The sequence below is a fragment of the Anser brachyrhynchus genome (genome assembly GCF_964034855.1).
Source record: "Anser brachyrhynchus genome assembly, chromosome: 2".
NCBI classification, from domain to species: domain Eukaryota; kingdom Metazoa; phylum Chordata; class Aves; order Anseriformes; family Anatidae; genus Anser; species Anser brachyrhynchus.
This window is the reverse complement of record NC_137695.1, coordinates 80,485,522-80,497,945: the sequence shown is the minus strand read 5'-3', so window position 1 is coordinate 80,497,945 and position 12,424 is coordinate 80,485,522. Positions and strand designations below refer to the sequence as shown.

The 12,424-nt window shown below is 42.0% G+C and overlaps 2 protein-coding genes across 3 annotated transcripts in view; one reads left to right on the top strand and one right to left on the bottom strand.

Annotated features, from left to right (window-relative positions):
* The window catches only part of PIGN (phosphatidylinositol glycan anchor biosynthesis class N), a 111,315-nt gene that overhangs the window by 59,640 nt on the left and 39,251 nt on the right, over positions 1-12,424 (top strand). For both annotated transcript variants that reach the window (XM_080579277.1, XM_080579276.1), the window contains exons 13-14: positions 4,143-4,221; positions 10,468-10,650. In XM_080579277.1, coding sequence (XP_080435403.1) covers positions 4,143-4,221; positions 10,468-10,650 — 262 coding nt within the window. The remainder of the gene's footprint in view (positions 1-4,142; positions 4,222-10,467; positions 10,651-12,424) is intronic.
* LOC308190706 (uncharacterized protein) overlaps positions 4,229-12,424 on the bottom strand; it is a gene marked incomplete at its 5' end in the record, with an annotated part of 341,409 nt that continues 333,213 nt past the window's right edge. Inside the window, one exon of the mRNA XM_080582360.1 lies at positions 4,229-9,507. The remainder of the gene's footprint in view (positions 9,508-12,424) is intronic.

The window sequence follows — 12,424 nt, the reverse complement described above, 5'->3', positions numbered from 1 at the left end:
AAGCTGTGATTTCTGTCTGGAGCTAGAAAGCTAATTTCAGATAGCCATATTGAAAAACAAAATTACCCTTCTCCTGGTGCCACCATCATTTCCTGTGAAGAATGTGGAGTCCTAATGTTATTGTGAATGCATTTATATTATTTATCATATACAGGACTATTAAGTTCTTAGTTTTTTTGTTCAAGTTAAATCTCAGGGTTCTACACTTCACAGTGTGTGAGCGATGTATTTTGTAACGCTTTTTTGTTCAAAGACAGGAGGAGAGCTGAGTTGACTGACTGCGTTCTCTTTCCTATTACTAGACAAATACAGAGAAAACAAAACTTCTAGGATATTGTGTTACGGAAAAGTTTGACTTTTACTAGTTGTACTTCAAATTTGGTATTTGGTAGAACTGGATGGTGATGGGTAGCCAGAAGGAGCATGTACATTCACAACTTTAAGCTCTCTTTATAGAGTTCAGAATCTTTTTAATGATGATCAGTAAACTCACTTAATTACTATTAATATTAATTGCACATATGTACGTTAAATGACCTTGAGAATACATTAGCATGCTAGTAGTGCCTCTGGGATTGCTGCACACTGAAACACAGGGAAATAACTGGTCTGCTTATCCTTGTCTCTGACACTATCTGTTTTGTATTCCAAACCTTCTGAATGGTTTCAATTAAGTTAAAATTAATCTAACCAGTGCTAAGAATAGTTCAAGATTTAACCTGTCAGATTCACATTTGCCTTGCAGTTTTGTTTTTTGGTCACATCTAAAATGAAAACCTACCAAACAGTTTTTCCAGTTTGTGCTCTGATCATTACTATTAGAATATAGTAGCATCTCATAAATTTTGTCTGTAAAGAATGAAATTCTTGACACCTGATAAATTTTATTCTATTTCTTCTCTTGCACTGAAATCCTGTATGCGTTCAGGTAGTCAAAATTAACCATCGATCATAGTCATCTTTGAATAGATGCAATACTTGTTTAGGTATTACTTTTTCCTCTTCTCCATTCCTTCATTTTTGGGTGGTTCCTTACTGTTTGCCTCAAAAGGGTAGGTTTCAGCAGTTTACAGCTTTGTTTTTTCCTTCTCCAGAGTCTGGTTACCTTTTAATGTATAGTAGTGTACTATGGTGGAACCTCTCATTGCTGAATGCATATGGGTGGAGCTAAGTCCAGTAGTTTTCAACGTTGCCTTGAATTCTTAATACTTCTAAATATTCTTAAATTCCTCCTTTAGGTTTTCTACGGTCAGTTGTGGGATGTTTATTTAAGTCCCTGTCTTCTCCCTTCTCTAGTCAACTTTCCACTTCCGTTCATGTGTAAGCTTTACCTCTTTGATCTTTCTGCTACCTCTGGTGAGGATGCGTATCAAGATCCTTGGTGGATGATAAAGTGCTTATGGTGAACTACATTCAGCCCTTAACTGAGGGATAATCTGCATGCTTAGTAGCTCTTCTCTTCAGTCTGGTGTGAGATGTAAAAATCCTCTCATCACTTATTTTAGTTTTTGTTGAATATGGAGGCAAATAATATCTAAGATGACAATCAAACTTTGTATTCAGGATGAAACTTGCGTTTTGATACAGGTATGTGTGAACAGTCTTTGGTTTCTGGTAGAATTCATTAACTTAACACAAAAGTAATCCATAGATAATTGTAATGTCAGTACTTGAAATCCATGTGTATGGAAGTAAGGTAAAATGTGTGGTACGATGTTAGCGATTGAGAATTAACTGTGCATTTGCTAATGGCAACCCCATTTGACATAATAATTGCATTGCGCATTTGACTTACTGAACCTTTCTGCTTAAAAAAACATTTAGTCTGTTACACCGTTCCATGTGCAGAGATCCCAGGAGCTGTCATCTAAGAAGGAATAGGTAAAGACTGTAACTTGTTCATTAATATTAAAATGATTCATTGAGAGTAAAAAGATAATTAGGGGATTTATAGCTAAATGACTGTAGGAAAGATATAAAGTGAAAGGTAAAAATAAGGCTTTTCTAGCATATTAAACCTTTGCATTAAATATTATACGGATAATTGTCAGAAAGCATACATATAAAACAGTAAAAATGAGACAATGGACATAGGAACCCTTTGGATGAATTTAAGTTCTGAATGAATATTTATTAATATTAATAATTTTAAAATATTAATAATATTAATATTTATTCCAGATTCTTTAAATCCTTACCTAAAAGTTAGCACTTTTTCTTCCTGTTATTCATAAGGTGGAAACTGCCACATGGGTTTGGTTCCTTTGGCAGTTTGCCCTGCCAAAAACGTTAGCAAAACTAGACAGATCAAAGATTTCTCTGAGGCAGTGCTAGCATCTTGTTAGCCTACTTGAAGAATTGATTCCTCCTTGAATTATCACCAGCCTCGGTGCACGCTCTCTGGCTACGTGCTGGTAGCCCTTGGCCTTTGGAGCTGTAGGGTTGACGTCCATAGGGACATACCACAAAGGCGTGGAAACAACCAGCATTCATTCTGCTACTTTTCAAGGCTGTTTTCTGAAGTCTTCTGTCTTCCCCTCCAAAGTTAAGGTGATGAAATGTTCACTGTCACCATGTCATTCATCTTCCTTTCTTCCTCTGTTGCTTTTCTGTTACAGAGTGTATTGAATTCCATGGGACCTCTCACTTCCTGCTCGTTTACAGATACCACCTTTAGATTCTTCTAGATTTAAAACAGCTGAACATTTTAAATGCAGTTAGTTATTTACCTTTTTCAAAAGATAGATAGATTTTTGCTGCTATTATCTTATATGTTTTAGAAGACTCCTGCTCAATACTGCTGTGCTCTGAAATCAAAGCAATCTAGCAAAACATATCAGGGTACTATTAGTAATAAAAAGTAAAATAGTAATAAAAAAAAAAAAATTAGGTTGGTCAATCACAGAATCTTTCACATTGGTTCCATGGCTCAAAAGATAGCGTGTATGTATCATTGATGATGTATCAGCTGCTTCTGGGTGGCAGGCAGAAGTAGTTCCTACAGCTCCTATCAAATGCTCAGAAGTAAGTGTTTCCAGGCAGTGGTTGCATAACATCAAAAACTCCTCCCATGGTTCAACGGAGTGCCCACCCAGGTAATTGCTGCTGATGAAAATAATAGGAATGAGACCCCAAGGCTGGATCTGGATTTGGCACAGCCTGAAACATGAAGTTTGGATTTCTGCGTGTGGAGGAGTGTGCACAAGGGCCAATGGTACACTGCTGGGCCATCGTGCTGGGGATGCTGTGAAGATGATGCTGTGGCTCAGCAGCATTGTGGAGGGTGTGAAGGAAAACTTTCCTGTATCTGTTTATCAGCTATCATGAAGTTGGGACCCATGACAATTTTCCTCTGTGGTGCTGAGAGGGCCAGTGGCTGACAATTTGCCCAGGGGATCCTCTGCCCTGCTGCCATCCTTAACCTGGAACAAAGTGGCAAGGGATTCAGCTCCTTCCTCCTCTGTTTGGTGGGGGTTGGTTGACTGGTTTGTTCTTCCATGGTGCTGTTTCCTGTAAAGGAAGAGTTGTAGAAATGATTTTGGATGACTATCAAACTCATTAAAGTCAGAGATTTTCACCACAGGCCTCAGTGCTGTCAGGTAATTGTGCTATCCCCTGGTATGGGGACTCTGTTAACAGCTTCCTGTGGAAGAGGAGATAAACTCTTTATTTTCCTTTTTTTCTTTTTTTTTTTTTAAATAAAAGATTGTTAGGCGTCATCTATGGCCATTGTGGATCCTGAACAGTTTGTCCTGTGCTGACAGGCTTTCAAACTTCGTATAGCCATGAGTATCATCAAATCAGTTAATTTGCTTAATTCTTGCGTGTGCAGTGCTTTTTGTTCAGGGCAGTGATCAATAATAATGCACAAGGGAGAGAATTTTCACCAGCAGTATTAGGTGGGAATAAAAGATGTGTCTATTAATGCAAAATTCTTGGGGTAAGTTAGACAGCAGCAGTGTTGACTTACATGTGAAAATGAATATAGAGGTGTAGAGCGTTCCCCTAATGAAATTTGGAAAACTTGTTTTGTTTTGTTTCATTCCAGAGTCATTTTTGATTACAAAGTGAAGTTTTTCTGTCTCCTCCTCTGTTCATGAAAAGAAGCATTAATGTTAATATCTGTTTATTTTGTTGTACAGGCCACTTTCTGATTCTGAACAGATCAGCTTTTTAAAGAAAACAAGACTGTATATTCAGCAGCAAAAGTACGATGAAGCGGTAAGTGCGTCTTTGCTATCTATCTTCTAGAAAATTTGAGAACTTCTGCTATATGTAAATATATTTAGATTTGTTTAACTTAAACCAGAAAATATTTGTCCTTCTGATGCACATCTCACTTACCAACACAAATAAAATCCCATTGTAAGTCTCCAAAGTTTTGCATTTCATGACATCAGCTCTATTGAACAATACTGACTTACTCAGTTTTTTCTCATAGTTATTAAACTTTTTGCTACCATTTCACAGTATAGCAGCACACAATGTATGTTTATCTTTTCCGCTGTAAAAAAGGGTAAATTTAAAGAGATACTAAGGCATATAGATCATAATCATCCTTCCTAGGCTGCTAGTTGCATGAAAAAGTATGGTGACTTATTCTGTCGTAGACCCTGCTTTGTTTTGTATTTCTCTTACATGAACCAATTGTTCATGTTTTTAATTTTGCATTTCACTTTGTCAGAAACTGAGAGCCGTATGTGGAATCATTATGTGCTTCGCAAGTCTTGAATACCTTCCTAAGCATTTGCTGCTACTCACTGAGACAGGGTACTTGATGATTGCAATTTGCCAGTGCTTGTATTCTGACATTCACAGAAATAATTTGCAGAGCTCAATGATACAAAGAAGACTTTCATTTTAACAGGTTTAGGTTAGTTACTGACTTTTGTGTGAAAAAGCCCATGAAAAAGTTGAATCTGTACGATTGCATTTAACCTAGCAAATGCATGGAAGAATAATTCTGTTATGTGCTAAGGTTCAGCTCCTTTTTTTTTTCTTAATATGTTTCTCAGGGTTATAAACTACTGTTTCATGCACAGAACAACTAAACCTATTTTATACCTTGTACCTTTTCACTTACATCATTGTAAATTGGAAATAGCTCAGTTGACATCAATGGATTTTTTTGGTGTGAAAACAGACCTTTTTTATTTCCAAATACTACTTGTCTGTTACAGATTTACTTATAGGATGTATTTTAATCATTTTCAGTAGTCAAACCTGCAAGTTTGAGTGTTGGGTCATAGAACAGAATCATAGAAAAATTAAGGTTGGAAAAGACCTTCAAGATCATCTCGTCCAACCATCCCCCTACCACCAATGTCACACACTAAACCATGTCCCTAAGCACCAGGTCCAACCTTTCCTTGAACACCCCCAGGGATAGTGACTCAACCACTTCCCTGCGCAACCCATTACAATGCCTGACTGCTCTTTCTGAGAAGAAATGTCTCCAAATTGTTTTATTGTTGAAGAGTAGTGCTCTTTGTTCAATTCTTTGTTTTAATTGTTGAAGAGTAGGGGCATGACGTTTCCATTTTTCCACTCACCAGGGACATTGCCCAAATGCCAGGACTTTTCAACTCTGATGGAGAGAGGCTTGGTAACTCCATCAGCCAGTTCCCTCAGGACCCTGGGATTCATGTCATCAGGTCCCATAGACTTGTACCCGTTTAGATTCATCAGGTGGTCTCAAACCTCCTCTTCACTGACAGTGGGTGGGACTTTGATCCCCCAGCCTCCATCTACGGGTTCAGGGAAATGAAAGACCTGGGAAGCCCGTCTACCAGTGCAGATGGAGGCAAAGAAGTTGTTGAGTACCTCAGCCTTCTCCATGTCTGTCATTACCAATTACTCAGATATAGAAACTCACTCCTAATGTAAGAAATTAGCCACCTATAATCGCTTACACACTACTATTTTCACCCCTCAGTCTATTTTCACAAATGTTAGAGGCGCATGGTGGCCCTCGGGGACTCCTCCTGTCACCCCAGCACAGCAGCCCGAAGGAAGCTGAGTCCTCTCTTGTGCACTTCCTCAAGGCTCTGTGCAGAAGGGATGCCACCTCTCACACAAGGGCTGGGGGATGGGAAAGGAGCGCTCACACAACCCCTGAGAATCGACAACAGAGTTCTTTATTGCCAGGACATCCTGCAGGTAAGCTTGCGGGATGCCCATGGTGTTTGGTGGCTCCAAGCTAACGCTTGGGATGGAGCCTGTGCGACGAGTAGGGAGTTCGCCGGGCACTCCAGCAACACTGCTGGGGCGCTCTGATGGCACAGAGCAAAGACATGCTGGGGTAGTCGCAGGTCTGATCTGGCCAAGGTGGATCCACTTCCATCAGTTCCTCCACATCTGGTGGATCCATCTCCATGGGCTCCACGGTGTTTGGCAGAAGGCTAAGCCACTCCTTGCCTGGGACTGCCCAAATGGGATGCCTTCTGTCCGGAATGTTTTCAGGCCAGGGTGCCGAAGCAGGGGGTCGTCCAGTTCCACCCCTAGGTCCCATGCCACTGTCTGGTTGATTTTCATGCATAGGTTTGACGCTGCCGTCCATTTTACAGCCATGCCTGGGTCCCGCACTGTGTTCCGGATTTTGGGCATGCCTCTGCTCCCCACGGCTGTCTGTCTGATGCTCCTGACTTTGCCCCACGCCACTGCTGTGCCTATAGTAAGGCCCAGGCCCCCTGTTGCTGGGTGTTTGAGGGGCCGGCCTGTTCCCTGCATCGTTGCGGTACCAATGGTACCGCCTGTATCTGTGGGCTGGGCGCCAGAGGTCCCTTGGGCACTGGTGTCTCTTGTGCTGCCAGCGCTATCCCTCGGCCCACGACACATTTTTTGGTCAGGTGCATTCCTTCTTGGTGCTTCACCGGCCTGCATGGCTGTCCTCGCACACCAAGGAGGCCTGCCGCTCGCCTTGCTCTTCTAGTCTTCTTCCTGCCGCACAAACTGGCAGTCAGAGGGCCTAGATGCTCAGCAAGTGGTGGGCCAGCTGCAGGGGGCCTGTTTTATAGGGCCCAGAGCAAAGGCAGGGCAGTGGTGGCCACAGCAAGCCTCTGTGATGGAGTGGCCCCTGCATGGCCAAAGGTGGCTTTGTTGGGAGCGGCCTGGAAGATGCCCTCACGTGGAAGAAGGAGGAGGATTGGGGGGGTTGAGGGCCCCTTTTCTGGGGCTGGCTCCCCCAGGCCATTTGGCTTGCCAGAGGTTGCCCCTTGGCCACAGGGACTGCCCTTCACGTCCCATCCTGTGCCCTGGGTTTATTTTTAACACTGGTTTTTATGTAATTTCATTCTATTCTTTACAGAAAAGAACAGAAGCAAGGTGTATCTTCAGCCCCAGTGCCCATGTGCACTTTGTGCTCTGAATGAAGAATTTCTTCCTCACATCACATCTAATCTCAATCTCCCCTCCATTTGTTCAAAGCCATTACTCCTTGTTCCATCGCTACACTCCCTGAGAGAGTCCCTCTCCAGCTTTCTTTCATGTGAACTTGGAGTTGCTCAGAGGCCCTAGAGGTCTAGGGACTCAAGTCCTCTTATATACGAACTTTACTCCTTGTTTGCTTCAGGTACCCAATGTGTCCATGATCGCTCTTTTGAGTACTAACAAATTAGGGTTGTGCCTGTGCCTGTGCCCATTCTCAGCTTCCTATATAGCAAGATAGAAAGTTCTGTGCATTACCAGTGCATTCTGTGCTGGGATTTAGGAGTTTCTTTGCATTCTCAACCCTGCAACTCTTTACATTTCAAATATGTATTGATATTTGTTTTCTCAGGAATGGTGTGATTTTGGGGGGAGTTTGCCCCTTGGCAGACTCTTCAATAGTTGATACACTTTTTTCTGTTGATAGAAATTTTGTCCCAACTTTTTGGTTTAATAGGATCTCTGTCACCTGTTTTAACTGATAACAGCAAGCAGATGATATCAGCATACTCTAATTCATTTATTTTGAGGAACTTTCTGCCCTTCCAAGTGTTTTATGTGTAAGACTGCTTCTCAAAGGATTTTGACAGCGAGACAAATGTTAAATATTATTGCCCTTATCCTTGTACTTGACCTCTTATCTGATCAAGGCAGATCTGAACTTCTTTTTTCAAATTTCCTAGTACTTTGTGGGTCATAGGAAGTAATGGCACATTATTGATTGACATTTCCTCAAATTGAGCAGGAACTGGAAATCAAGTGCTCCAAGAGAAGAGAGTATTGTTTCTACTGGGAGATGGATGTGATATGTCCACTACTGTGCCTAGCCTTGAGAACCATATCAGGCGAATTAATGGAGACAATTATAATAATAACAAAGGATTTAATGGATACTTGGGCATATAAAGAAGCATCATTATGTGTGCTTAACTTCTTCTTATACCCTTCCTTAAAGATCTCTCCATCAATCAGAGAATCCTCTGTGACCATAAATTACACAGTTGTTTCCCATCTTTGGGAAAATCACTGGGGTCAGCACACCTGTGTGTAAGGAATGCAACTCACAGTGGGAATACCACCATCTTTATCATGGTGTCTCCCCAGTGGTTACTAAAGGGAAGGAGGTACTGAGCTAGAGCGACTTGTGATTTAACTTAGTACAGCCCAGTATCATCTGTATCCATAGTCATCCTCCTATTTAAATGTGGTGCTCTCAGAAGCTCGTGACTGTTTTTTTTTCAGGGGGTCACCTGTAAAGGTCAAATGCTGATGGAACAAACAAGTGGTGTGCTTTACAGAATCACAGAATCGTCTAGGTAGGAAGAGACCTCCAAGATCACCGAGTCCAACCTCTGACCTAACACAAGTCCTCCACTAAACCATATCACTAAGGGCTACATCTAAACATCTTTTAAAGACCTCCAGGGATGGTGACTCAACCACCTCCCTGGGCAGCCTGTTCCAATGCCTAACAACCCTTTCAGTAAAGAAGTTCTTCCTAATATCCAACCTAAACCTCCCCTGGCGCAACTTTAGCCCATTCCCCCTCGTCCTGTCACCAGGCACGTGGGAGAATAGACCAACCCCCACCTCGCTACAGCCTCCTTTAAGGTACCTGTAGAGTGCGATAAGGTCGCCCCTGAGCCTTCTCTTCTCCAGGCTGAACAAGCCCAGCTCCCTCAGCCGCTACTCGTAAGACTTGTTCTCCAGACCCCTCACCAGCTTCGTTGCCCTTCTCTGAACTCGCTCAAGCACCTCCATGTCCTTCTTGTAGCGAGGGTCCCAAGACTGAACACAGTACTCGAGGTGGGGCCTTACCAGAGCTGAGTACAGGGAGACAATCACTTCCCTAGACCTGCTGGCCACGATGCTTCTTATACAGGCCAGGATGCTGTTGGCCTTCTTGGCCACCTGAGCACGCTGCTGGCTCATATTCAGCCGACTGTCAACCAATACTCCCAGGTCCTTCTCGGCCAGGCAGCTTTCCAACCACTCATCTCCCAGCCTGTAGCGCTGCTTGGGGTTGTTGTGCCCCAGATGCAGGACCCGGCACTTGGCCTTGTTGAACTTCATACAGTTGACCTCAGCCCATCAGTCCAGCCTACCCAGATCCTCCTGCAGAGCCTTCCTTCCCTCGAGCAGATCAACACACGCACCTAACTTGGTGTCGTCTGCCAACTTACTGAGGGTGCACTCAAACCCCTCATCCAGATCATCGATAAAGATGTTCAAGAGAACTGGCCCCAGCACTGAGCCCTGGGGGACTCCACTAGTGACCGTCCTCCAACTGGATTTAACTCCATTCACCACGACTCTTTGGGCCCGGCCATCCAGCCAGTTTTTAACCCAACGAAGCGTACGCCAGTCCAAGCCAAGAGCAGCCAGTTTCTTGAGGAGAAAGCTGTGGGAAACGGTGTCAAAAGCCTTACTGAAGTCAAGGTAGACCACATCCACAGCCTTTCCCTCATCCACCCAGTGTGTCACTTTGTCATAGAAGGAGAGATCAGATTCGTCAAGGAGGACCTACCTTTCATAAACCCATGCTGACTGGGCCTGATCACCTGATTGCCCTGCAAGTGCCGCGTGATGACCCTCAAGATAATCTGCTCCATGAGCTTCCCTGGCACTGAGGTCAAGCTAACAGGCCTATAGTTTCCCGGGTCAATCCTCCGGCCCTTCTTGTAGATGGGCATCACATTTGCTAGCCGCCAGTTGACTGGGACCTCCCCCGATAGCCAGGGCTGCTGATAAATGATGGAAAGTGGCTTGGCCAGCTCTTCCACCGGTTCTTGCAGTATCCTCGGGTGGATCCCATCCGGCCCCATCAACTTGCGTACAGATGGCTGACTTTATGTCCAACAGGAGTCTGAAGCAGTGCACACTCCAGTAGTTGATGTTGGCCAAAACACCGTACCTGGTTGTACAGAGGACACATGCTGGGAATGGCAAAACTGCTTGAGCTGCAGTTGTTGTTTGGGTTGATTTGTGGTATGGAGCTTACGTTACTTCAAACTGTTGCTTGTATGTTTTGTCTGTCTCTAGGTATCTCTGTGCAAAACCCTGATTAACCTTGCTTTGGAAGGCCTGTCGTATTACCATACTTATGACAGATTATTCCTGGGCCTAAGTATTGCAATGGGTTTCGTGGGATGGACGACTTACGTGATTCTGGTGATTGTCAAGACCCATACCAATTTGACTAAGACTGTCCAGAGCAGTAACAAGGTAGGTCAGAAATATGCAGTGATTTCTCCCTGTTTTCAGTGTTATACGTGTGCCTGGTGCCTTTGTGCAGGAGATCAAACTGCACACATTCCACTGTTCAGTTCTTTTGACCACACATGGAAACAGCTGCTATAATCCTGCCTGGTGTTATTGTTTGGACCATTAATTAAGATCAGTATTCCAATGCATTACAAGTCAGAATATGCAATACTGTGTTTTCTGAGTTTCTTTCTTACAGTTGTGCATTTTACTAAACGCTAATGCAAATGTAATGATTTAAAACTATTAGAGAATCTATCTATAACCAGAAGTCAATTTTCAGCATTAAGTGTAATGAAGTCAGCACTCTAGTAATAGTCATTGTTATACAATGAAGAATACAGACTTTTGGCTTCCACAAGCACAGTTGTTGTAAGTTGTTGGCTTCCATTTTGATTTTTGTTTTCTACTGTAGGGACAAAAAAATTTGCATGTAGATTCTTTTGTTCCTGTCCTCAGTAGTGGTGGGTAATCAGTCTTCAGAAGCCTTGCAATTGCATGATGGCATTTTTAAAATGTATAACCTGTTTTAATTGAAAGGTGAACTGTGGTTTCACAGGTCAGCTTGCACTCTTGCCCTTTACAATTTGCAAGAGTAGAGAAGAAAATATCAAAGAGTAAGCTCTTTATAACAAGGTTAAAATGGCTCGATTTTTCACAAAGTTCAAAATCCTAGGAAATTCATTTTTGTTTCAGTCATTCATCAGAATAGAGAGACCTCAAAAAGGTGAACCAGCTAAAAGCTAGCATTTCACTAGGGGAAGATTAAAGCTTTACAGAGAGAAACAAACAAACAGACAAACCCTCCCAGACTTAAGAATTTGTTTCAGAATAAAAGAAATTGTTTAATTTGGTAATGAGTATTCCTGTAGCATCTTTACTGCCTTCAGTATATTATTCTGGGAAAATTCCCATCATGCTATCTTGGTGTTTTTACAACTGGCTGAAATTGAGAGAGTCTTGGCTTTTAATGAAGATGATCAAACAGAATTGAATCAGAAAATATTCGTAAGCGATGTGCTTCATTACTTAGTTTTTCTTTCATCAACTAATTTAGAAGAAATAGTCCAAGATGCTTATGTTAGATATGAACAAAATAATTACAAAAATTAGACTGAATATCGGACATGTTAAAAGCTTAAGCAAAAATGTAGTATTTTTAGTCAACATCAAATTTCACTTCTAAAATAATTTGTTATTTTCAACAGGTAAAATCTCAAAAATGTTATGCAAAACTTAGGCCAGCGACACTGGTGGGGAAAAAAGAGGTTCCATATGTTGCATGTAGAATTTTTCTTTTCACTGTTTTAATAACAGGCCCTTTTCTATAGATTTTTTATTTTTTTTAGTGTTCATATATATTTAGGGAGTCACAGTGTGAGCCTGACGCTTCTTACGTGGAAGTTATTTGGTTTATAGATAGTATCAGAGCTACTTAAAGAATATTGCTGAGAAACCAATCTACCATTGACAAATAGTTTTGTGCAAAGCACAGCCGTGTATATCCAGTAGCAGCCTTTGAATAATGAAACTGCATATCCTGTATATGTCATCTATAAAAGTCAGTGGCTTCTTATGCTGCTTATGAAAAAACATTTTTTTTCTTTTAGAGTGGGGTGTTGTTTCACTTAGAAAGAAGCCTAACCTTTTAATCTAATTCTAAACATTCACAGAAAATGTGAAATCAGTTTCTATCTTCAATGCATGACCAGCTATTGGATTGTATAATCTTTAT